The following is a 27,385-nucleotide window of genomic DNA, read 5'->3' as shown; positions in this document are numbered from 1 at the left end:
CAATTCAGGCAAATATCTGAAAACTTGCAAGCATGCAACAATAAAAACAAACTAAGGATAATTTGTTCTGATCAAGAACACATGGCAATGGTTTTAATAATGTATTGCAGGCTCGGAGTCAGGACGTATTTGTAGGAATTTATTTCCAGAGATTTTTGTCGTAACTGGAATGAATTGTAAAATCCTTTTTTTATAGATTTACAACCATTCAAGTTGTACTAAAGGTGTCACTACACAGAATACCATTCTGTTTACTATTTCAGAGACACGGATGGCCCTATTTGGGATTTTACTAACTGAATTCATTTAATTAAAAAATACTCGAAAATGAATAAAGTTTATTAGTAATCTCCCATTAAAGATGCAAATGGGGCTACTATGGAAAAGGGAAATTAATGAATTTACAGTATTACCTCCCTTTGAAAAATTCCACTGTCGGTACTTCGGCTTAAAGAGATTACTGTAAATTTCAAATTTAGAGTAAGAATAACTTTCCATGAAAATTGTATATGGTGCTATGGAAGAATTAGGAAGATAAATGTTTCTCTGAAGTTAAGAATAATCTCCGTTGAAAACTGCAAATGATGTAACTATATCAAAGGGAAAGTACTGTTATATTTAAAATACAAGAATAACCTACCTTGAATATTACAAGTGGGGTTGATATGGCAATGGGAAGTAAATGTATTTTAACTGTCAATTTCCAACATTCAGTCATCAGTCAGTAAAAATTTCACCAAGATATTGCAAGAAAAATTTTAATAACAATAACTGTCAATTTTAACATGGGGTGCTTGACTTCATTAAAAGCTTAATACAGAGACCTCCCTCCTGTACGCAGGTTGAGAGTATGATGGTGAATATATGTGCAAAGTCTCAAAGCCATATGTCAATGGACTGAAAATATTTCAGGTGGTACGCAAACTTTAGCATAAGTGGTTACGCCCACACCGACTCTGGGGACTTATTTAAAACAAAATGAACTAAACAGAATTTTGAATGTTTTATTAACAGAAAAATAAATTAAAATTTCAATATAATATAAACTTATTGCTCTTACAATCAAGTACATAAAATATATTATTCATCTTCATAAAAACAATGGGCAAAAATGTAGAAAATATGAGTTGTGAAATTGAACTAAACTATACAAAGCACATAATATAATCATGAGAAGAGACAAGTTAAAGTCCAGGTGGATAATAAATAAGTTATTATGCATAGATAATTGCCATAAAAACCTAACAATTTGCTTGGTTATCTGGTGTTTAAACAATGGATACTTGAAACCAGTGCAGTATCATTTGAGATTTTCTAATATGATTTTTTTACATAGGATTTTTTTTACGTTTTACGATTTCTTACAGTTTAAAAGATTTCATACAGTATTAAAAAATCATAAATTATTAAAGATTTTTTTTATCTTTATATTCCTTTATCTACATGATAATAATAAATATTTCTATAACTGGCTATACTATGTTAAAATAACTTTCTATAAAAGAAAAAAAAAACAGCATTTTTATTTTTAATTTAAAGGAAATAATTCAATTCATACCTTCATTTGAAGTATATATTTCATATCAAAAGGCAAAATTTCATAAAAATTGTGCATTTTCAAATAAAAAGGAATACAAAGAACGAAGAGTGTTACCATGGCAACATGTACAATTATGAAAAATAAAACAAAGAATGACTGAAAGACATGTTTGATTTAAAGCAAATTTTGATTCGAAAAAAAAAATGCAGTAACTTTTGATTTATAAATAAATGTTATTATTGCAAGCAAAACCCTTCTAAAAAATTATATATTTTGCACAAAATCGTTTATTTATACATGAATTTGATTAACTTGACTAAATCATTTTAAGTTTACAAAAGTTGTCTAAATAGACTATCTATTATAAACAAATTAAATGCAATAACTCACAACGCACAAAAATTGCAGAAATTGATTAATAAACAAATGCTAAAGTGCAGAAATTGATAAATAAACAAATGCTAACAATTGCAACAGTTATCATGTTAATATTATCATATATAGATACACTGATACATTATTTTTTCATTTCCAATACAATTGTGAAGTTGGTACAGAAATTTTAAAAAATTAATCATGACAAAATGACTTAAAATTAACCCCTTTAACAACTACATGTTTATTAATTAACAAGTTTTAACTTAATACATATGACTCCATGAAATTTATTTGATTTTACCACTACATGGTGACATAAATATAAATTTATTGGTTTCGATGGAATGTATATTAAACCATGAATTTCATTGGATTTAACACCTCTTATTTATAAAGAAGAAGATAAAAGTGAGGTTCTTTCATATCATATTCAGTAATTGGACGGAATGTAAATTGGTAATGAAGCTACATACATGTAATGTACACATATTACTTTATGTTCTAGTATATATTGAAGAATTTGGATGGAAAGCGGATGTGTGCATGTGTGTGTGTGCAGTAATATACTAGACTGGAGGAGGACATTTTCATACGTTTAAACATACATAAATGGAACAATAGGAATGTAAAGCTGTATTGAAGATTAACAAAAGCATGAACAATTACATGTCATTGGACAGAATGCACACTAATGTATGACATTGGACGGAATGTACACTAATGTATGACATAAGACAAAATACAATGTAAAGTAATGTATCAAATAGGACAGAATGTACATGTATATCAATAAATTACAATGAGCAGACATTTCAAAATATGGCAAATACGATAAAAAAGAACAGAAAAATTATTGTAAAAGTGACACAGAAAAGAACAATTTGTTAATGGAGTTTGTAATGCATGATTTCTATATACATTTTGCCCATTGATTTTTAATTGTTTAACTTGATATTTTTAAACTATCACAATTATATTTTTTAATACTTGAATGTTGCCTTATAAAAAATCAAATCAATTACATTAAATATATGCCAAAAATAAAATGCCAAAGAAATATAAAAAAAAATATATAAACAATATTTGATATGTCCAAAACAATTTGTATAAAAAAGGGGTAAAGCCTCAAATTCATTTAAGTACACTTGTACTAAAAAATTTAATGTGTTCATTAAATAATGATTTTATAATTTTCATGCATTAAAGAAGAAATGTATCAAAATTGTATGCTGATTGAATGCATCTATAAATTAAATATCCAAAATAATAGTAATTTGATACAAGAATGTACAAAATGCAGCCTAACAACATAGTTCAGCAGTAACACACAATAACAATAATGAACTGTTCTGTTTTTTTCTCGTCAATAATAACATTTGTAACACAATAATCGTAACACAGAAGGATGTATGGTATAAATAATTCACATAATAATGTATCACAGTTCAGTAGCCGCTTAGAAATTTCCCACACTTGTCGTATCAAATTACTGGATCCTTATTTTCATTTTTTTTCTCTCTCATTATTTCACTTATTTCCTCCACTCATCATTTCATTTACAAAATTTTATAATAAAAAATGTTGTCAAAAAACTGTTTTGTCATTAATTAAAGGGAGAATTATATCTATACTCAAAAGTTTCTAGATGCATCCTTGGGTCATCAATGCCCTTGAGGCTTCACCCCGCCAGAATTGGTTGTCCAAGGTCACAGGGGCATTTTTTTTTATGTCAATTCAGTTTGTTGTTTTTTTTCGCCTTGGACTTCATTTGAACCACTATAACATAGGGGCTCAGTAAAGTGTTCTGTAGCAAACTTTCTATTCTTATAATTTTCATTTAAAATAAAATCGTGAAAATTCTATAATGTTCAGTTAAAATAAAATCTGAAAATCAATATATTTCTGCCCCATTACTTAACAACTTTTCTTTCATTATTTGAACAAATATTTTTTGCTACATGAATTTATTCAGAAACAACTCTTATTTGATAGTTATTTTTAACTGTTTATTTATTGTTGTTGTTATTGTTTTCTTTTAAATCACATGATTAAATTTTTATTTTTTCCTTGATCTAAGCTCCTTTTCTTTTTTCAAAATGTCTGCCTCCATTGAGGAAATTCTCTTCAAAAAGTCGTTCTTCCGTAACAATGTTGTTTCTAATTGTTCTTGTGCACTCAACACGTTCTCTCTTTGTGCAGGATCTTTGTCCATTTGTCTGATACCCTCGCGTAATCCAGCCTCCATTTTTAGAATATCTGATAACTCTTCGTTCAAAGCGTCATTTTTGGTTTGGAGATCTACTAATTGTGAGTCAACAACGTCCCTTTGAGTTGAAATTGGGGGAGGTGGCCTCCTGTGTTGACTGGAAGTAGAATAAGAGAAAACAGATTAGTGTAAGTCATTTAAAAAAAAAAACCAAGTTATTTCATGATTTTACTTCATTGAATTATTATCTACAGGTACTTTGGATTCTTTTATGTGAGAAAGCTATCTTATGGAATATTGATATAAAGTTTTCAATACAGTAAAAAACAGCTTGTAGCTCAAATTTTTAAAAATAAATCGAGAAATATGAACATGTAACTAACCTAGGACGTGATACACTAACTGGACCTGTGCCTCTCAATTCTGCCATACGATTGGCCAGGTAATCTGATGTTGCTAGGTAGCCACCCTTGGAAGCCAAGTATTGCCGTAAACGTGAAGTGCCGGATCTATTTTCATAACCATAAATTCTCTGGTTCAAGCGCTGTAAATGAAAAGATGTTGTTACAGTACTTTTGATAGTTTACATGACAAAAAAAACATCAACAACAAATAACAACATAAACTTTAGCTTATCTAAACCATGTGAAATAACACGTAATTTTAAAGACTCGTGTTTTTTTTGTTAATGCATATAATGATGTTTTAATAATAAAAAAGATGTAGACATGTTTGTTAAAAATATGCCATTAACCCTTTTGCTGCCAGAGGGTTATTGTTTTATTGATCACCAATTTGCCAGAGGGTTTTCTAAGAAATTAATATATTATTAATTAATATAATTATTATTATTTGTTATTAGTATTATAATAATTATATATGTTTCCCAATCTGTTAGTATAATAATAACTATTGTCGATGGTATAATTTTCTTTATATTTATTATTATTTTTATTATTATTATTATTAATTTATTATTATTACTATTTTTATTATAGAAACGGCTAAAGCCGTCCACATGGCAAATAAGCCGAAAATGACGGCTTATGCCGTCCCTATGGCAGTGAAAGGGTTAAAATATGTTATTATAAAGCATTAAAATATGCCATTATTAAGCAGACATGTACATCATGTACATAACACTTAAAACATAAACCCAAGCTAATGATAATCAAGTAATTATATTTATAAACTATTTACAACGTTCAACAAGATAAAACCATTACCGCCCAAATTTTATATAAACATATCTTCATTTTTAGAAAAGATAATATTATTGTCATAACAGAATTTCTATCTGCATAAAACATTAAATTGGTGTCTATAATATCTAGAGATAACACTGCACCAGTGTCCCTATGCATATCAATTTTTACACCAGTCTAAATTTTAACCACTCTAAATAAGATCCAAAAATAGCCAAATTACCTGTGGTGAGAACTCTTCTCTGGTTGGTCCATCTATCTTCATCTCTACCAATTCACCAATCACATTCTCTTTCTCATCTGTTTTCTTGGCAAGAGGAGCAAGTGCTTGTTCCAGGGCAGGTCTACTAGTAGTTGCTGGCTGACCCATCAATGACTGTGCTGTGGCTGTACCTTGTGACCTTGAGAAGAACATGTCCTGGCAGACGACCTTGAGGCACTGTTTTAAATAGAAAACAAACATCAACCTTGAATTACCATTTTCCAATGATTGACAAAAATAAGCACAGCAAAGGTGAGAAAGAAAGCCAAATGCTCTGAATAATAATGACAATGATGATGAATATGATGATAACAAGCAACAATGTTAAATACATCCATAAACAGTTTCGATATGAACTACGTAAATAACCGAGATATATCGAGCGAAAAAAATTCCACTTATTTCCCTTATCTTCCATATTTCCTATGCTAAAACAATACAAATGAATGCCTTTCTAAACCTAGTTTGTTGTGATTCATTGTTCCGATTTTAAAATTTGGTACACCGATGGAAAGCTTTGGATCTTTGATTCATCAAATACTTCAACACATCTTTTGACACCAAAGTATTAAAATTAACTGTTAAACCTACCATATGTCAGCCCATTTTACATATGATTTAACAGTAAGACACGCAACTGGTTAACGTTACTTGAAAAACTACTGATAAGAATAGCCTGTCATCTGCTAGTTATTATATATTCCCCGCCATTTGATATAAAATCACTTGATTTAGGCTTGTTAGGATTATGAACAATAATAAAAATGAACAAGAAATCACTTGATTTAGGCTTGTTAGGATTATGAACAATAATAAAAATGAACAAGAATACAATAGCTTTCAATATTCTTTGATTAGTCGAGCTAAAAATAAACTATAAAAGCCAATAAATACTACAGTACTTTCATGCCTTTGTAAAAATGAATTTTGCATCTTTATTCCTAGTGACACGCCAACAAAATTGATAAGCAAAACCGCTCTTATTAATGACATAAATGACTGAAGAATCTGAGAAAAATTACTTTCAAGAATATTATTTGAGAACTTTCAAACCTTGTAAAACTGCCGCAAGAACTGAGCGTTTCCATCGTCCGTCATCTGTCCACATTTGATGTGGGACATTGAATGTAAGATAAGCACAACAAATTCACCAATAGAGTCAATTCTCTCTTTACGCACAAACAATATATTCCTAGCATGTTCATAAAACACAGAATTTCTAAATGCATTATGATCGTAGTTGTTGGGAGGTAGGTTGGAAGCTAACAGTAGGGTAACCTCGGGAGTTCCTGAATAATAATAAAGATATTGATAATTATGATATCATTATAAAATCATTTACAATTCAATATATTTAATTTGAGTTCAAGAGCCCAATGGCAGACACATTTGGAATTCCTTAATTCCGTAAGTAATCTAAAAAGAAATTAATTTATCACATATTAAAGAGACATTATGCCCATCAAAAAGTATATTGTTGGTGAACAGTCTAAAGTCAAATTTCATAATTTACTTCACATAAACACTAAATAACTCACGTGGCCCAAGGAAATTTCTATTAATGTCCATCGGAATAACTATTCAGCTACATATGCATCATACCATATTAAAAATTAACAGTGACCTTGACCCCCGGGAGTCCAAAAGCAATTCCAACCAGGATTATTCACATAAGGTTGCAATATACCAAGTTTGATTACATAACAAAATTCAAACTCTAGTTATCGTCAAACCAAGGAGACCAACCGACAGATAAGCTGACTATATACCACCCTAAACTTTGTTTGTAGGGGTATAAATACTTTTCTGACAAAACAAAAGTAAAAGACTATTACAAGTTTGATCAACTTCATTACTTACCTATTTGTTGATGCAGTAATTTAATCACAAATACACCAAACCGGTAAACGACAAATTGACTAGAGGAGATCTGGGTAATATCAACCGGAACAAGGTCACCTTTACACGTCCATTGGGCGTCCTTGACATCAATGTATGGTCGACTGTAGTCGGCACCTGAAAGCATATCATTTGTTTGAAATCATTGACATACATACTGATACATAATATCAATTTGCTTACATATAATTATATACTGTATAAGTGGTTTTTTCTGCGGTGACTTTATTTCTGCGTTTTCTGCGGTCAGTTTCAGCACCGCAGAAATAAAAACCGCAGAATATTTCTCCATGTTTTTGTTTTTTAACCTGGCACTATATGTGTACTACATTATGATCTGTTTCGTCTACAGTAATAACGACTAGCGGATTATAACGGTTAGCAGGTTTTCAAGTTGAATAAAACTGCTGTCTGCTAAGTAAGTATTCTGTGTTTGTAAGGATGTACTTATTGTTAATTATGCTAACTTAAGAAAAAAGATATTTAAACAGCATATATAGTGTTTGCAGATATGCTTAAGATTTGTTTATCACTAAATCAGTCAAACCATTTCAACCCTTATACTGCTAGATAATCGTCGTATACTTTAATTGTCATCTGATTTACGGTATTAAATTAAAGATACTACCAGGGTATATTTTCCACACTTCATTTCACGCTGATAAAAAGATGCATACCTTTCCATTGTTGCGTATTATATTTGTTTGCAAGCAAACAATATAATTGTTTGTAATTACTGTACAGTTTTGTGGTGACGACGATAAACAAATGCGAATATGTACATGCAAATAAAATAGAGTTATGTGACTTAGACTTTGATAAGAGGAGTCGCAGAAATTAAATCACGTTTTGTTCAAAGAATGTGCTGCAGAAATAAAGTCCGCAGAAATAAAAACATCCCAAAATTTGGAAAAACCGCAGAATTTGGAGCCCGCAGAAAAAACCACTTATACGGTAATATTTCTTTCAACAAGACAATCAAAAATTTCTCATATTAAAATTATTTCAAATTTATATCATTCATTTTGACTATATGTAATAAACATTCATATACATGTTTAAAAGTTACATACTCCTTAAAACCTTGGAATAGTTTTTATTTTTGCTTGGTTTAAAGCTGCAGCAACACTTTTAAAAGATATGGCCACATTCCAAGTTTACTGGTGAAGGATAAGGCCCCCACGATTACACGTTTAAACGGATTCGTTTCGATTTTCATTCATAAACGTTTACGATATTGTTTACCGTTTAATCGAAATGACCATATTGTCTTACACAATTTCTTAATCATTGCCTGTAATCATGGATTTTATCAATTCTAGTGGTTTATTCCAAAGAAAACAAACCGAAAATAGGTGTTTACAACCCTCCACACAGCATTACGGTGCAAATTGCTCGTGACATAATACATTTTTGGTAAAAAATGAAGTTACAATGCAGAAAATGTGTGCCGACTCAATCGTGATGAGCCCTGAACAATCTTTATTTGTACATGTGTAAAAAATAGAAAGAAAGACATCATTTGGCGACTCAAATACATGGTGTGTATAGTACATAGAGGTACCACCGTTTAAACGGTATCGTTTCGGTTCTTTGCAATCGTGTAAACGTTTACAAAAAATTGTAAATGTGGGAGCCTTAGTGAAGGAAGACCTCGGGTGCTCCTTTGTGCATTATCTCTTGTAAGAATCGATAAGTGCATGGCTAACAATTAAAAGTCGCTAAATAATCGGCATTAGAGGCACCTTGGAATAAAAAGGATACATTGGGAAGCACCATTGAATTAAGAATTCCCATACCTTTGACATGAGGTCTGAGCATTTCGTCAGAGGCGTCTGACTTTTCAAGCATATTCTCGAGATCGTTGATCTGCTTGAACAAAGGTGACGCCATTAACATATTGACCCAGTCTTGTTCCTGATTTCCGGTCAACTTCACACCGAGACCACCAGATGAACCAGATCCTGACGATGGTTGCCTGCTGTCTGGTCTTGTTGCACCTGTTGGCAAGTTGCCAATTAATACATCGGAAGTATCGGTCTTTGTGGAGTTAGCTCCCATTAATTGATTCTCCTGCTGTTTGTTTTCAAGGTTCTTTCTCTGCAATGCGTTCTCTTCCATTAGCATTTGTTTGGAAAGTTTGGCATATTCAGCACCATGGCGTTTCTTCTTTCTTGCCTCGAGTTTTGCCGCTAATGCCGATTTGGACCTAGAGAGAAAAAACAATTATCAGCTATTAGCAATGAGTAGAAAAAAACAAACAAGAGCTGTCACAGGAGACAGCGAAGCTCGACTAATGAAATACTGGACGCAGTAAGGAGGACAAAACTATGAAAAAATTATGTATAATTATGTATTAAGTTATAGTAAAAAAATAATATTTGTTAACATAAATTCCAAGATCAAGGGGAATAATGCTAGAAATAGTCATGCTAGAGTTATGGACCTTGTCACACAACATTTGTGTAATGATAAGAAACATATATTTGAAGTTTGAAGCAGATACCTTAAAAAGAAAAGAAGCTATTATATTTCTTAAAGAAAATCCTAAGTTCAAAGAGAGATAAATCTGTAAATGTTGCATCAAGAGTTATGAACAATGTCACATAAAATGTAAATTGTTGATAAGGAATAAGTATTTGAATTTGAGGTAGATACCTTTAAAAATAAAAAAGTTATAATAAAAAATAACATTTTTCTAGTAAAAAAATCTAAGTTTATGGGGAGATAATTCTTGTAATATTGGTGCTAGAGTTATGAACCTTGTCACATAAGATGTGGATGATGATAACGTAAACATATTTGAAGTATGAAGTTGATCCCTTTAGAAATAAATAAATAACAGTAAAAAAAATATTTTTTATGGAAAATTCTAAGTTCAAAGGGAGATAAATCTGAAAATATTGGTGCTAGAGTTATGAACCTTGTCACATAAGATGGGGATGATGATAACGTAAATACATTTGAAGTATGAGGTTGATCCCTTAAGAAATAAAGAAGAAACAGTAAGAAATAGTACTTTTTGAGGAAAATTCTAAGTTCAAGGGGAGATAAATCTGAAACTATTGGTGCTAGAGTTATGAACCTTGTCACATAAGATGGGATGATGATAAGGTACATATATTTGAAGTATGAGGTTGATCCCTTAAGAAATAAGGAAGTAACAGTAAAAAATAGTATTTTTTAAGGAAAATTCTAAGTTCAAGGGGAGATAAATCTGAAAATATTGGTGCTAGAGTTATGAACCTTGTCACATATGATGTGGTTGATGATAAGGAAGATATATTTGAAGTTTGAAGTTGATACCTTAAGAAATGACAAAGTTATAGTGAAAAATATTTTACTGCACCAAAACTTTAATCTAAAATCTGGACGCGGACGCCGACGCCGGGGCGAGTAGGACAGCTCTCCATATACTTCGTATAGTCGAGCTAAAAATGAAACTCGGTCATATTAACCTAGTAATACAATCATTATGTTCACATAAAAGGGACTCCACAGAAGTTTAAAGGGACTCCACTGATGGTTTTTGTTATTTTTTGTAAGACATTTTTTCTCTACTTATTTCATTTCCCTACATGATTATCAAGTTTTATAGCAAATGGGTATGATTTTTTTTATGACAATTCTATCCACGTCAGGCGTTTGAATTATGCTGTATTCTGTATTCAGTCAGTACAATATTGAAAATTTCCCCTTAAAATGATAAATGGTTTGGTCCAGACTGAAAGATGGATGAGCCCATTTGAAATATTTAGTTTGACATTTCATTAATCCAAATGTACAAGGTTTGCTGTTCAGTCAGTACATATATTGAAAATATCCCCTTAAAATGATAATTAAAATGGTTTGGTCCACATTGAAAGATGGACATGTCCATTTGAAATATTTAGTGTGGTAAGATTTAACTTTCTTCCAAATCTACACCGTTTGCTATTCAGTCTGTACAAATATTGAAAATTCCCCCTTAAAATGATAAATGATTTGTTCCACACTGAAAGATGGATGAGTCCATTTGAGATATATAGTGTAGTAAGGGTTAACTTTCTCACCTGAGTTGATCCTCCTGGAAATTGTCCATCAGTTTTCTCATGTTCTCCTCATGCTCTCTCAACAACTTCTCTTTCTCACTCTCACTCAAGTTGGACTTCCTTATTTCTTCTTCTTCATTCTTCTTTCTCTCTTCAAGTTGTTTCTGTCTTAATCTGTTCTTCTCTTCTTCACGTTCTCTCAATCTCTGTTCTTCCAGTCGCTGTTCATCCTCCAACTCTTGTTGTAATCTCCTGCAAACAAAATAATATAAATATGATAAAGTGTTCATTCTTTAAACAGCCTTGGTTAACAGATTTTTCCCCCGACAGCAAAAATGCCTACCCCCAGCCCCCTCAACCCTCAAAAAATGTGAACAAACATTTCCAACAACTATAAAAATTTCTTATTTGGCTATTGTCAAAAATCATTTTCGATAAAATTTCTTCAACCCAATAAAACTGATTTGTTTATTTTTTTCTGCAATTTTGAAAATATATTTGGCTATGTCTTGGAGGTCTGTCTACCTAATCCAACTGATCTTCGTGGGCAGACCATGACTCTGAAAATTCTCAAATGCACCAATTTCCAAAAAGGGCGGAAAATAATCAATTTTCAAAAAGGGCGTGAAATAATGAAAGGTTTGAATCCAAAGTTCTTGTCAGGATTTCAAACCCATAGCAATAAGGGGCAAGTGATTTTAAATCAACGATCTTAACCACTCGGCTACCGACATCCCATACAAGTCTCCTTGAAAAACATACGATAATTTTATATTCTTACTTATAATGCTCCTCCATTTTTCTTTTCTTTTCAGCTTCTCGCTCCTCCTCCTCGCGTTTCCTCCTATCAAACTCTTCCTGCATTCTACGTAACACCTCGTCCCTGAATTTCTGCGCCTCCAACGCGGCGAGTCTGGCCTCCTCGGCATACTTCTTCTTTATCTCGTCCTTAGGATTGTACGTTTGCATGGCGTCCGAGAGCTCTTGTAGTTGTTTTTCTTTCAGTTCAAGTCGCTGGTGCGTCTGGGTCGTCTCCATTTTTGGCGTTATATCTTTTTCGGCCTGCTCCACAAGTTGTTGCGTTAACTTGTCAAAGTCACGTCTCTGTTTCTGTTTTTTCAAGGAAAAATATACATTGGTGATACAATTGCCCTATTGTTGACAATACATGTAAACGTAAAACAATGAAAATTTTTTTAATCCAAACTTGTCATTTTCTCATATCCTAAATTTGAGATAATGGATTTAGATTTTCAAAAAATTTACATTCTTAGTAGAAATTTTTTTTCTCTATCAAATAATTTTTTTGCATAAAATCTGCACATTAAAGTATACAATAACAGAAAAGAAAACATGCATTAATAGACAGATTCTTGTGACTTTATGCCATTGTTATTTTTTTTATTATTATTAAGCATGATTCGGCGCGCAATGTAAAAACATCTAAATGCAAGGGCCCAGCCTAGTTGCTTAAATATCAAACCATAACTGTCAAATGACATACACTAGTATGTGGAAAGCATGGCACAGGCAATGGTTTCTTTAGACCAATACAGAAAATGAAAAACAAAATTACCAATCTAGACATACTTTCATGAAAGAACAGAGCTAATGAACAAATTTTTGTGCATTAACATCTGCAGAAGCACTTTGACTTATTAAATCCCCTGGCTAAGGTCTTAAATGCATACTCCAGCTGAAGATGTTTATGGAAGAAAAAAGATGCAATAACTCTCTATCATAAATTGTAGATTAGAAATCAAAATTTTGACACAGAACTTCTAGAATTTACCTTTTGCTCTCTCTTCAGATCTTGTTTTCTAGCAGCCAGTTCCTCATCACTCATTCCCTTAGAGTTTGCTACAAGGTCCATCATTTCCTGTTTAAAAAAATAACCAGCGATACAATTAAATACTCACTCTTTTCATACCAAAAAAAGCAATGGTAAATTGGTAAAATTTTAATGCTTCATAATATATTGAGGTCATGAATATCAGGCAATTTACTAAATCAAGTCTGTTTTTTGTTTTGTTCGGTTTTACGGTGCACCAACCCCATTAAGGTCATATGGTGAAATCAAGTCTTCTTCTAATTTGTACATGTAACAGCTCTCAGAATTTTATTATGATTTAAAACAACAGCTTTCAGTAGTACAAGGTGCTTTACTATTCTCATATATATCATCATTAAAAAAAGCTGCAATATAAAACAACATCTTACGCACCTGTTCAAATGCCTGTAACAACATTTCCCGCTCTTTTTGACGGCTCTGTTCTACCTCAGCCTTTGCGCGTCTCTTCGCTGCGGCCATCTCCCGGGCAAGTTGATCTTCTAAATGTATAGCCTCCTTGAGATGGCGTTGTCGTAATACCGTGTAGATCAGATTCTCGGCCTTCTCCCCATTTATACCCTTAAATTTATAAATAATCTTATTTTAACTTCCTGCATGAAAAGTATGATAATGATTTATCCTACATTACCTGAATACACTATAGTCATTCTACATATAAAAATAACCAACGTTTCTTGAACTATATCATAATCTTATTATTTATTACATTGTATGATTTTTCTAGATTAAAAGTACGATAATGGCTTGACTTGGTTACAAATATAGTACCACAATCAAGCCATCCTAAACATGTATCATAAATTATACATATGTATAATTAATCTTTTTTCCAAAATAATTTTCTATTTAACTCTCCGAAATCAAGCACGATATTGGCTAATTATTACTCATGCACTATCCAGTCATCCCCCGCATGCCTACGGGTTGACCAAACATTTTACTGTGTGCTGCAAACCTTTTTAACATTTTATTATATAAATGCCTGTACTGTTCAAAAAGACAAACATTAATTTTGTAGCTGTATATTTATTATCTTTATATAACAGAATTGATTTTTAGGCTACTTAAAAAATATCAGATTTTGAATCTGTTTACAGAACTTATTTATTAAATATACTACATTTTTTCATATACAAATTTGTATTAATTAACCTTTCCATAATTTACCAGTATAGTATCACTAGAATGTTTACACTTCCTATAATTATATAAGTTATAACTTTCTAGACCTTATTAAACAAAAACACACACACATACATTAATCTACACCATGCATTTTTATATCAAGATAATTTTACATTACTGATTTATCTTTTACATACTGATTTTAAATTAGTGATGTTTGTTTTTTTAGAATATTTGAACAAATAAAACCCATGCAAATTAGCATCCATATAAATTTTGTTGGTCTGACTGTTATAACTAAACACAAACATACATATCAACATTTAACAGTCATATTATTGTGGCTATATCATTGACCAAACAAATTTTAATATGATTTTAAAAACTCATTATCATCAAAAAATAAATTTATTCCTTGATTTAGGAAATGTTTATTAAGAAAAAGACCTAGGTATTCATTTCTGTTGTAACTAATTACCCATACATAGAATTGACCCCTCCCTCATGCTTACCGACTCCAACCCCCCCCCTCTCACTACAACCCACAAGTCAAATTAAGATTAATTTTTCTTAAATTAGAGATCTCTAATTTTACATATGCAGATTCTGTTTTGTCTTATCTATATAAAGGCAAAACTGACTTTTCACCATAAACTCTTAGCCATGTACTTCAAGAAAACTTTTGAAATAACCCCCCAAGAACATTAAGACTGACACACAACTTCTTATTCAATGTACTTAGTGAATTCACAAAGCATGCACATTTTATATATTTCACTATAAGTATGGTAAGCTGTTACACACCACCCTCCCTTCCTTCCCAATTTTCCACCCTTCTTCCCCCATTTTGGAATATTTTATAAACCCATCATATCTTGAAATTAGAAAAGCATTATAACAAGATGCTTTTATATCAAATCAAGAAAATCCCATGCTTTACAAAATCTGTGTCAAATTTTTTTATTAAAACCAAAAAAAAAAAAATCCTGAAAATAAAAACATAGTCTCTGCAAAACATGCTTTTAAATGAAGACAATTACAAACAGTGTTTAAACATATTCATATCACCATGGTTACAGTTTACCTGTATAAGTTTCCTGACTTTGTAACGCTTTAATTCCTTTTTTATTAACAATATACAATTTAATCATCCATTCCCACAAGTTAAATTCATTGCAAATAATGTAATAAAGTCAACATTATAAATTCTATAGTATATACATAATCAATTTAATATTTATGGTAATATATTCAATTACATCACATAAAATTGACATAAAAACACAATTGTGGTAATAAATTCAATTAAATCACACACAAAAAAATTGAAAAATTGACATAAAACCCTAATAATGGTAATTGCACCATATAAAATAGACATAAAAGCCTAATTATGCTAATAAATTCAATTACATAATATGATATTGACATAAAACCTATTTATGGTAATAAATTCAATCACATCATATAAAATTGACATAAAACCCTAATTATGGTAATAAATTCAATCATATAAAATTGATATAAAAACCTTATCATAATAAATTCAATATCACCATATAAAATTGACATAGATACCATAATTATGGTAATAAATTCAGTAAAACATAAACTATTAAGATATTTAATTCAATAACACCCATAAAAAGACTCCAACAAAATTTGTGTCTACAAATTTCATTTTTTATATCTCATATCCCAAAATATAACTGTACTTTTTTATTTTTTGTTCAGATTTTCTATAAATATTTTATATTCATCTAATAATATGAGAACCATATGCATCCTTTTTTTTTTTTGGTCAAAATTTCAAACAATGATAAAATTTACTATCAAATTAAACAATTATAGGAAAGATGGAAATGATTACATAAACTATTACTGGTATGCAAAAGGTTATGTAATCAATAATGTCAACATTTATGTAAACAATTACCTGCACATTCTTTTTCAGCTCATTATTTTCCACCTTTCGTGCAATTTCATCATTAAGTTTGTCACGTTCTTGTTGTTGACGTGTCATTTCCTCCTCCATTTCGAGACGATGTTTCTCCTCGAGCTGAGCATCACGTTTCTTACGTCTTTCAAGAATCTGTCAACATTAATTAGATTAATTTCTTAAAAGTATTCAACTATAAGTCAAAATTGAATAAACAAACAAAAAAACATCTTTGTTTAACAGAGATGTACTACGTGTATTTTTTTTGTCATTTGAAGAAGTTCACTTTTAGTGTGTATTTATGATATACTAGTAAAGTGCAACCTCTGCAAAGAAGCCACCTGCCAAACAATAACCTTCCACCTCTTTACAACATATTATCATTCTGCTTAAGCCAGTGCTAGGGGAGCATGGAAGGTAGCTTGCAATTATCAATACCGTTCATGAACAGGCTCAATCAAACCAAGCCTGCAACATGTTCACAATTTCTGCTGTGTTGGGCTTTCTTAAGGGATTTTATTTTTCTCTATTTCATCATAAATTTAAACTCTCTTGAGCAACACATCCAAGTAACAACCAAAATTCATGTCTCCAAAAGGGTGTTGTTTTGTCGAGATTTTACTGTACGGTTAGATATATGTTTTAATATGACAAATAACTGGTTGAAACAGTTTTACAGTAACAGGATAATATTATGGTGCTGTCATGTATATCATGAAATGAATAGAAAATGATCAAAATTTACGCATACCCTGTCTTTAATTGACCTCTTCTGCCTATCCTTCTCCTGATCAAGATTAGCAGTTAAAGCTTCCATTTCACGTTGATGTTCTGCGAGCAGACGCTTGTACTCGTCCTCTGACATGTTCTGTCGGTTCAACAACATGTCACGATCAAATTTATTCTTCTGCTCTGCTACAGCCTGAAACAAACAATACAAAAATATAGTCTTACTAATCTTTACAGATTTTGTTCGTTTTGTTTGTTTTTTCCAGCATACCAACACAGTTCAGGTCATAATGGGGCCGAGACAGGAAAGAAGATTTTGGCAAACCTCAGGTGTTACAAACTTTAAGCAACATCAGGGGTCAAAACCACCTCACCTGCTGGAGCTTTGACATTCATAGACTCCAGTAATTCAAACCCATTTACCTGCCTCTTACGACCAAAGAGGGATAAACAGTAGTTGCAACTCAACCCTTAAAGGCAACCCCTCAGTCACAACGGGAAAACTTTACAGAACAAAGAGTAAGCTTCGAGTGCATGTAAATATAAAAATATATATAAAGTGTCAAGAGAGGAAATGAATCATGTCATATCACTTCATATACAAAGGTGGATAAACTGACATTTTACTTCTACTTCTTTAAAATCATGAGAGTGAAAAGATTCACATTTTGTTCCATTGCCATCCTATACACAATTCTTGTCTCTAATGCTTTAAAATCATGAGAGTGGAAATATTAACATTTTGTGCACTGCCTTATTATATCATGCAGCCTATGTCAGATGCTTGATAGTTAATCACTCGGTCTCTAAACTAGTGAGTCATATTATATGACACCCAAATCTCCTTTCTTAATATAGCAATGGATGGTAATACTTGGTAAAAATCACGTAGTGAACTTCACAACTCTAATGAAAATGAAATACTGAGAGTTCACTTTAAAATACGCACCAATCTCTTCTGTTGTTGAATCTGGGTCTCGATCGCCATTTCTTCAGTGGCCATTTCTTCATTAAGATGTTGATTCATCTCTCTTTGCTCGTCAAGTTGTCTCCCTTCTAATGCTTCAGCTTCCTGCGTCTGCTTCTCGAGAAGTTTCTGCTGCTCGGGCGTTAATTCTTCACCATTTACCTTCTCGTTTATGTCCATAATGACGTCTGCTGCATCACTGTCACCCTGGGCAACCTGTCAAATTATGATCACATTGTATATTGATTTATTAAATGAAACAAAGAGATCTGAGTGACAATTGTTTTGATTATCAACTGTTTTTACATTACAGCAACCTGATATAAAAGTAAGAATACAAATAAAACTACTTGTCAATACTTGATTAATATGGACAATATCTTAATTAGGATCTAGATAATCTGGTTCTTCATAAGGATAATTTGTACAAAATAAATCTGTCTGAAGTATAACAATTCTGTAAGATTACAGCAACCTGTCAACCAATATACAGCAAAAGATAATATATCAAATAAAGAAAATAGATCTAACAGAAAAATTTATTGCCATCTTTTTCGCTTCCTTCACATCCTTAAGGAAATATGTTGTCATTCGAATAATTTTCTATTTTGCTGGAATGTTAGCAAAAAGCTTATAGAATACTTACATGTCTCTTTGTAATTCTATCAAGCTCCCTAGCAACCGCTTGTTCTTTCTCTAATTCTTCTCGGACACGTTTTCTAGCAGCCAGTTTACCGACTATCTTGTCTTTCTGAGCTTGTCTTGTTTCGTCCTGTCGGCTCATTAGTTTGTCCATCTCTGCTTGGTATTGGGCGAGTATTTTGTCTTTTTCTTCATCGCTCTTATTACGTAACGCATCACGAAGGGCTTGTTCTTGTGCCAACCGTTGTAGTTCCTGCAAATTATCAAATAGATTGAACATGTCTTACAACTTGGAAAATGAATATTGAGAAATATATTTTTTAAAATTAAAATCTTAACATGTGCATGATAGCGACAAAATTCAACAAGTAATGATTCGAACCATCTTGAATATTTCTTCAGTGGTACTAAAAAACTTTATGCTGCCATCTGTTCTGTTCCAAATAAAGAAATTATTAATTCAGCTGATCAAGTGTTAAAGTGACAAGTCTTCATATGAGGAAATTAATCATCAAAAATCAAACTTTAGAAAAATATATTTATGGTAAAAGGCGCATGCCAAAAGAGTTGAAATATTTTTATGTTTTCAAAAAAAATCAGCTTAAACTCTTGTGGTGTGCTGCTTTAAAAAAAAATTCACAAAAGAAGTATCTTGTATTTGTATGAGACACATTCAAACACATAACGAAATTAAAGTATCAAGTCTCAAAAATCAAAATTACCTTTTCAAGGAGCTTTCTCGCCTCCAATAACGCTTTATCCTCACGTTCACGATCAGCCTCACTCTGAATTTCTCTCGCTTCGAGTAATCTCTGCTGCTCTTCTGCCGACATGCCATTTCTTTCTTCTTCCATCAATTTAGCTGGTTTCTTTCTGTCTTTTCTTCGACGTAACGCATCCTTCATTCTCTCGATTTGATCTTGTAGAGCAAGGTTACGTTCCCGAGCTTGGCGGATCATCTCCTTTTTAATTTCATCTTCAACATCTAGCGCGTTGATCTTTTTCTCAAATTCACGGTCGATCTCGGGTACCTGAAAAAATGTTCAATGTATTATAGAAATACCTATCTCTTATGTTTTAGGTTGTAACTACACTTTAGTTTATGACCTTTAATGCCTTAGTAACAGTAAATTAGCTGGACATGTAGCTTTTTTCACACTGAAGATCAAAGAACTTGTACTCTCTGGAGGGATTCAAATCCAATATAGCAGTCACAGGCAAATGATTTAAAGTAAGAGATATGACTCATTCAACCAAAGAGATCTTAGATTTTCAATATTGCTACACATCTAGATTATCTTTATCAACAGACTATATTAACCCTTTACACACTAAATATCTTAAATGGAATTGTCTATCTTTCAATCTGGACAAAACCATTTATCATTTTTAGGGAAAATTTCAAAGTATGTAGTGACCAAATAGCAAACAGTGCAGACCATGATCAAAAGGCACAAATAAGCCCGCTGATCCTGGTCTTCACAGATCACATTAGTTGCCAATAGCAGGAAGGAGTTAAACAAAATGTACCAATAATTAGTATGTAGCATGACTGAAATGTACAACTCATTCATTCTTTTCTATTTTTATGTTTCGCACTTAAATCTGTGACATTTCAGACTTAATTACTAGGGATCAAAATTCTTTTACTTAATTAATCAGCTTACACTATCCAGCATTACTTTAATACTAACATAGTGTTACTGTACATTATCAAGGTTAAAAATTATTTTTAAATCAGAATGTTTTCATACCTGGACTTCATCTCTAGCTCTTTCACCTTCAATCTGGATTTCAGCTAAAGATCTCTCCTGACTTTCCTGTAATCTCAGCAAGTCTCTCATAAGCTCGTCATAGCTTGGCATCTGAACATCAGGTACAGATTCTATACCAACCCCTTGTGACTCGGCCTCAGCACAGTGTTTGCGGTACAACTCCTTTCGTCTATTTCGTCTATTCTCCAACAGTTTCTTTCTCAGACCTTCTAGCTGCAGTTGTTTCTGTTTGTCGAAAGCATCGTTCACCTTTTGCAGGTTCATAGCATAATCTGACATGATTCTGTCTCGTTCTTTCTCGCTTTGAACCTTTTCAAGTTTCTGTCTAAGATCTTCCTTGGCTTCATACATCATATTCCGTTTCTTCTTTTCAAATTCCTCCAGTGTGTCTTGCATCGAAGTCATTTCATCTGATTTCAGATCATTTTCAAGTTTAGCAGCTTCGTAAGCTTGTTTTTCAAACAATTTTCTTAACAAGTCCTTCCACGCTTCACCTGGATCAGGAACTGTTGCTGCTTTATCACCTTTTGTTTTATTGTCTTTCTTGTCCTTCTTTTCTTTCGATGCTTTTACAAGAGTGGCCTTTCCTTTCTTTGAATCCTTACCAGCAGTATCCTTTTCACGTTTCTTGTCTTTATCACTTGAACCTCCTGTTGTTGAATCAGATGAGAACTTAGATTGTCCGCCTTGATTTTCAATATTGTAATTATTGACATTATGAACATTCCCGCCGCCAGCAGCGTTCTTGATCATCTCCAATAATTCTGTTGACAAATAGAATGGACCTCCTGATTCAAGCATTGCAATTAATTGTTTGATCAAAGGAACTAATTCAGATTCCTTTTCATTCTCGGCACTAGTAGCGTCACCATAAACACCGCTAAGTTGACAATCGTAATCTCCGGCGAGCAATGCACTATGGTTAAGGACAACCTTTGCTTCCTGGCAACACAATTCTGACCTCTGTCTCGCATATTCTACCCCAGAGTGTGCATGATCTAAATGTTCTACATGTGTAACAATATGGCCTTTAAGCTCTGCGAGGAGACGGTTTTTGGATTGACGGTAGCGCTGTACTTGAGTGTTTTCTGCATCAGCATTACCAGAACCTATAAAATACAAACACAAATATAAAAGAAACAATCCATGAATTTATCTTTTTCATTTTTATTTGATATAAAATATAGCTTTTTGTTGACTATCTAAAACATCATCTTTCAATCATCGAAATGCACTAAAATATTTGAGGCTATCAACTTTTGATATCCTTGAAATTCAGGGAAAAGACCATACAGATCCCATACTGGATCCTGTACATGTAGTATTTAATATTGTATACAACTTAAGTCAGTGCTAGGGGGACCGAGAGATGTTGCACATTACTTTTTCTTTCATGGACAGCCTATACAAAAACAAGACTAAAAATCCTTGTCTGAAATTGTCAACTTTTTTCTTTATTTACTATGCTCTCAAGGAAACTCCCCTTTTCCAGATTTGTTAACAGTGTATCTAATGATCATAAAATTTCTTTAGATACATCAGAAAAAAATTAAACTGTTTTAATTCTTGATAAATTACCTTGAATCTGATCCATCTTCTCCTTGAACTTCTTCTCTTCTTGCTGAAGTTTAGAGAAGAACTTTCTAACAGCATCTGCAAATTTGACGTGTGTTGCAACATGGGCTTCTTCCATCTCACATTCTTTCGCATCGCAATCCTCCAGCACTGCAATGACCTCTGGAGGCAAACTATTACTGTATTCATGATGGGCGGCACCACGTCTCTGCACTTCTGCTTTGCTCGACTCTTGTAGCTGGTTAGCTCCCATATCAATATCTTCCAACGCCTTAGAAACTGACTTGACTGTTACACTGTCTACGTCCTGAAGCAACATGACAGCCAGTTTGTGTTCGCCTCTTGTAAGCTCTTCTTCCCTCTTGCGTTGCGACTTCCAGTAATTGCGTCGTGTCACAATCTCTTCCTCCAACATCGCAAGAGCACCTGCAGGGGCCGTGGGTTTACGATGACCGCCAGAAGACAAGGTTATAGGCACAACGGTATCATTCTCAGGATTCAGTCTTACACCAATAACGGGACTGAGTTCACCAGATATGGCATCAATTGCTTTCTTTCCGATGTTGATAGGCACAAGACCTGTAATAATAAACAAACAACAGTCATTTAGTTATCCAATCCTTACTGAATTATACATTTTTTGTGGAAAAACATCGAAGATCTATCAAACTCAAGAAACTCATATAGGGGTATAAAACTGATACAGAATTACATATCTAAAAGGGCAAACTTAACCCCTGCCAAGGTGGAAAGTCTTCTTGATTTTCACTGTTTTAAATCAAACGATGATGGAAGAGCAAGCATATAGTTTTACACTGAAACTTGTAAGTCCTTATATTTTCCACAGAGCTAAAACAGAATACATTGTATTCCTAAAAGACACTTACCAGCTCCTTCTGGATCTTCCATCGTTCCACCAAGTGGTATTGTCTTGCCTGACTGTGCGTGTCTCTCAGCTCCAAGAATAGGTACCTCCATCCCGGAACCGGCCCTGTCTGGCATTGTTGTGCCAACCAATATTGGCAGCATTTGTCCAGATTTGTTGAACTCGTACATTCCTAATAATGATTGAAAAAGATTACAGAAAAGTCTCAAGAGTAAAGCCACTTGTTGTAATTACATATGTAAATATGACCAAAAATACATTTGTTATCACTAAGTTACTAATTGAGCGTTTTTTTTTTTTCATTTTGTTACACATATCTTAAATATTTTATCTCTTAACACATGAAAATATCTTAAAGGGACTCTACTGAGGTTTTTTGACAGGATGGGACTGACAAAAATTGTCCAGATAAATGTACCATTTGATGTAGGTTTAGACCACTAATCTTTATGCAAAATTTCATATCATTCAAGCACTTCCTTTTCCAGAATAATTATTCAAATTGTAAAAAAAATGACCCAAAATGAGAAGCGTTTAAATGCTTTTCACTCAATTGGGCTAAAAAAAGCATAGAAATACGACTTTCAATTTATTTCAAAGTATATTTCTTTACTATCTTTGCATATATTTCTGTTTAAAGTGCCCCACCTCAATTATGTAAGAATATCAAATGTTATGTTTTTAGGCTTTTAAACCTCAGTGGATTCCCCTTAAGATTAATGTACCATTGGATGTAGCTCTAGACCAATAACTTGTGTGTATAATTTCATATCATTTGCTCACTCTGTTTTTCAAAATAATTATTCAAATTGTAAAAAACAAAACAAAAAAAACCCAAAAAACAATTGAAAAGCTTCACTCAAAGCCAGCAAATAGATAGTTAAGTGGTAATTTATGCTAGAAGCCTTAAATATTCTTTTAAAAAAATTTCTCTCAACTTTAAACCACTTTCTAAATGTTCATTATCATTAGCAAATATCTGGAGTTATTTTACTTCTATCAGCATCACATTACACCACTTAACAGACCTTGTTGTATAATAAACACAACATACCTGGAGAACCGCCAGTGGTTGCTAGGATACTGGCTCTCTCTTGCCTTCTCTTGATATCCTGTTGTGTACGAATGAGGTGTACCTTCATCAGTTCCCTTGCGTGTTCGAGCTCCTTAATGGCTTTATCAAGATTGGCTTCCTCCTGGTGAACATTCACATCACTGCCTCGGCAAGCTGCGCACAAAATACGTAAAATTAGAGCTTTAATAATCTTAAACAATTTGAATGTAAACAACAACTTGTCACTAGTATAGAACCAGGCCAGGCTGCAAACCAATGCAAATTATATGTGAAAAAAACAAAAAAACTATAGCAACAAGTTTCAAATGATTGTTTGTTTGTTTGTTTCATTTTACGCCCTTTTCAACAGTATTTCAGTCATATAGGCGGGTAGTTTCCTAACCATCGTTCCTGGAGAGTTACACCAGTACTAGACTACCTTCCTCCGCTTTAAACTACCAAAGCATCTCCCGGGGATCGAACCTACGCCAGAGAGGTAACTGGATTAGAAGTCATCGACTCTAACCCCTCGACCACGGAGGCGGTCTTCAAATGATTGAATATATGAAAGTTTTTGCAAGATGATGACAATGATCAGTTGACGACACATCATATTAGCTAGACATTTTTTTTTCAAGAAACAGACAAGTTAAAATAACTTACCAGCAAGAGCTTCCAAGTACACCCTGACAGCATCAGTAACCCTTGCTTCACACGCCAGCACGTTTGAGTTCAATAATGCTTGGTAACCACCGGCAGATGGCTCGACATGTGTCACTGTCAAATGACCACCGTGCACGCGAACGTGTTTACGGCTGAGTGGTTCCACAAATGTTTCTCCGGGTAGTATAGGTGTGTTGTTAGGATTGATTCCGCCAACTGGTACTACTTCACCTGTATATGGATACAACTACATATTAGATACAATCAATTCTGATGTTGGAAAATGTTTATTCAACATGTACTAAAATTGCACAAAAAAAACGTATTACTGGTAAAAGCAACCCAAGATGCTTCTTTGAGCACTTTTAAAAAAAAAAAGTTCTTAAATCAAAATATCTAAAAAAAAAAGACTTCATTGTGTAATTCTCAAAAAATGTTCTTTATTTACAATATTTAAAAAAAATAATTTTTTTTTATAAATTTTATAAAATTATACACTAAAATTTAACAAGATTAAAGTTATGAGAGAAACTATACATTTACCTGACTCCGGGTCAAGTGTCACTGATAGTACTGGAACGGGTGAACCGGAGTTCGGGTCAACCATCAATGAGCCGATTTCAATGGGTGTTTGCAATCCTGTAACTATATCGATATGGGTTCCGCCAACAGGTAGAACAGCCTGTGTTTCTGGGTGTAATGTAACGGCTAGTATCGGCACATGTAAGCTGGTCTCAGGATCTGACATGGGCGCTCCGTAACGAAGGTCACTGCCATGCTGCATTGGGCGGAGCTTAGTTTTAATTGGACGGCCATCTCTTGTTGGGTATGGTACAAATGGAATGTATGGTGTATCAGAATGTGGGGCTTCTCCTGGAATATAATTTTGACAAGATATAAATGAACGGTCAGCAAAAGCATCTCACATAATTTGTTTTTGTTTTGCTTTTTAGTATTGTTTGGTTTAACAGTGCACGGACACAGGAAGGAAGATGTTGGCTAATCATTAGGAACAAAGCTTCCAACTCAAAATTATAATTAATCACATTTTGAACAAAACTATCAAAACAAAGTTATGATGATAAAAAAATAAACAAAAAAATGAACTAAATGATAAATAAAAAAAAAATACCTGTAGCTGAATCAACCACAAAGACAAGGCGAGACTTAATCGGGTCAAAAGCCACATTTCCTTGTATAGGTAGGACATGACCGGTCTGTGGGTGTATGAAGTTGTGTTCCGGTACCTGCTGGGTGCTGCCGTCTGCTAGTAACATGTTTGAACCAGTGCGAGCTTTAAGAAGACCAGTGGCCTTGTCTGTCTCCGCCACGCTGGAGGATTTACCTAAAATATTTCATATAAACCAAAGACTTTAAGGGTTCTTACCATGATCATTTAAACCAAGTTTCCCATTAAAGCTTATCACATAGTTTTCACCATCATAATTATCAACTTATATGCACTTGCCTAAAACTAAAAATAGACTAGTTATTAGTCGGCTTTAAAAGACCAAGTTTAATTTTCAACGTACTCAGTGGCACTTTTTACCAAAGATTCTACATTAGCACAAGAGAAGTATTTTGATGTAAATTTCCCTTGAAGCAGCATGCCTCCAGATCCAGGCTAGTTTTCATGAAATTTTTAAAAAATGTATTTAAATCTATAATATTGTGAAATAACCAAAAAGAAACAATTTACACATAATCAATGGCACTTGCAACAGACATAAATTATCAAAAAGAGGTCAAAATATGCTAAAATCACAGTAGAAATACAGTTATAAATTCTGAAAATTCAGTTATTAATCGCATATAATATGTATATTATTATTTCAATCTTGATTCATTTTACTTTTCTAAAATCTTGGAAAAATTTTTCTCAAGTTAGCTTTTATTGAAATATTTTGGCTTATTTGGAGGCATATGCTTTATTTACCAAGAGTCGTGGGCATTTCTAAAAATAGACCAGTGACGTATGATGACGTCACAGGAACAAGCATGGAAATTACCAGAAAATGTTAAACTATTTGTATTTTGCACTGTCATGATCTTTTATGCATCTCTTAAGACTTATTTCCGATTATCTAGCTCATTTTATATAGGTACCATTTTGCATTAACATGCATTTTGCTTTTCCTTGAGTCGTGGCTAACATGTATGTCAACAGTAGTGTAAGAAAACATTTGTGAAATCTCAGTGAACTATGTCAAGTTACCTAATCAATTTATTAAACATCATTGTATGACTAGAAACTTCTATCTTTAGCGATTTAGAGTCAGATTTGATTAATTTTTTCGGTACTTAACAGTCTTCAATAAGATCTATTAGAGTTTGTAATGAAACTAAAATAAAACATCAGGGCAACTTTCATTCTGCCTTCAAAATCTTTTATACATTAACAAAATTGTAGCAACAATTGCAAATGATATTTTAATAAAGCAATGTGGTTTTCAAATGTATCCTATACCGTTCATTTTGCTTTATAAACAAACATAACTAGTTGCAAAATGACGGAGATACAACAAATGATTTCAAAATTTTATTCAAGATGGATAATGGATCGATAATAGATATAATGATGCCGATGACCAAGTGTTAGTTTATATTTCAATTAATAGTTCAGTGAGACTTTCTGTGGGCCCAATTTTGGCGCGAAA

The 27,385-nt window shown here is 32.7% G+C and overlaps 1 protein-coding gene across 1 annotated transcript in view; it reads right to left on the bottom strand.

Annotated features, from left to right (window-relative positions):
• Positions 1–990: 990 nt before the first annotated feature.
• LOC132722710 (uncharacterized) overlaps positions 991–27,385 on the bottom strand; it is a 136,736-nt gene continuing 110,341 nt past the window's right edge. Inside the window, 22 exon segments of the mRNA XM_060707239.1 lie at positions 991–4,281; positions 4,508–4,668; positions 5,553–5,768; positions 6,645–6,880; positions 7,452–7,607; positions 9,290–9,699; positions 11,543–11,773; positions 12,303–12,631; positions 13,314–13,400; positions 13,746–13,931; positions 16,435–16,590; positions 17,189–17,359; positions 18,116–18,349; positions 18,780–19,028; positions 19,498–19,806; positions 20,530–21,659; positions 22,129–22,704; positions 23,013–23,183; positions 24,066–24,239; positions 24,729–24,959; positions 25,272–25,601; positions 25,861–26,073. Coding sequence (XP_060563222.1) covers positions 3,975–4,281; positions 4,508–4,668; positions 5,553–5,768; positions 6,645–6,880; positions 7,452–7,607; positions 9,290–9,699; positions 11,543–11,773; positions 12,303–12,631; positions 13,314–13,400; positions 13,746–13,931; positions 16,435–16,590; positions 17,189–17,359; positions 18,116–18,349; positions 18,780–19,028; positions 19,498–19,806; positions 20,530–21,659; positions 22,129–22,704; positions 23,013–23,183; positions 24,066–24,239; positions 24,729–24,959; positions 25,272–25,601; positions 25,861–26,073 — 6,263 coding nt within the window. The 3' untranslated portion in view covers positions 991–3,974.

Source organism: Ruditapes philippinarum, unplaced genomic scaffold (assembly GCF_026571515.1).
Source record: "Ruditapes philippinarum isolate M1 unplaced genomic scaffold, ASM2657151v2 ctg3472_1_1_1_1, whole genome shotgun sequence".
In the NCBI taxonomy this organism is placed as follows: domain Eukaryota; kingdom Metazoa; phylum Mollusca; class Bivalvia; order Venerida; family Veneridae; genus Ruditapes; species Ruditapes philippinarum.
This window is presented reverse-complemented; position numbering and strand designations above follow the sequence as displayed.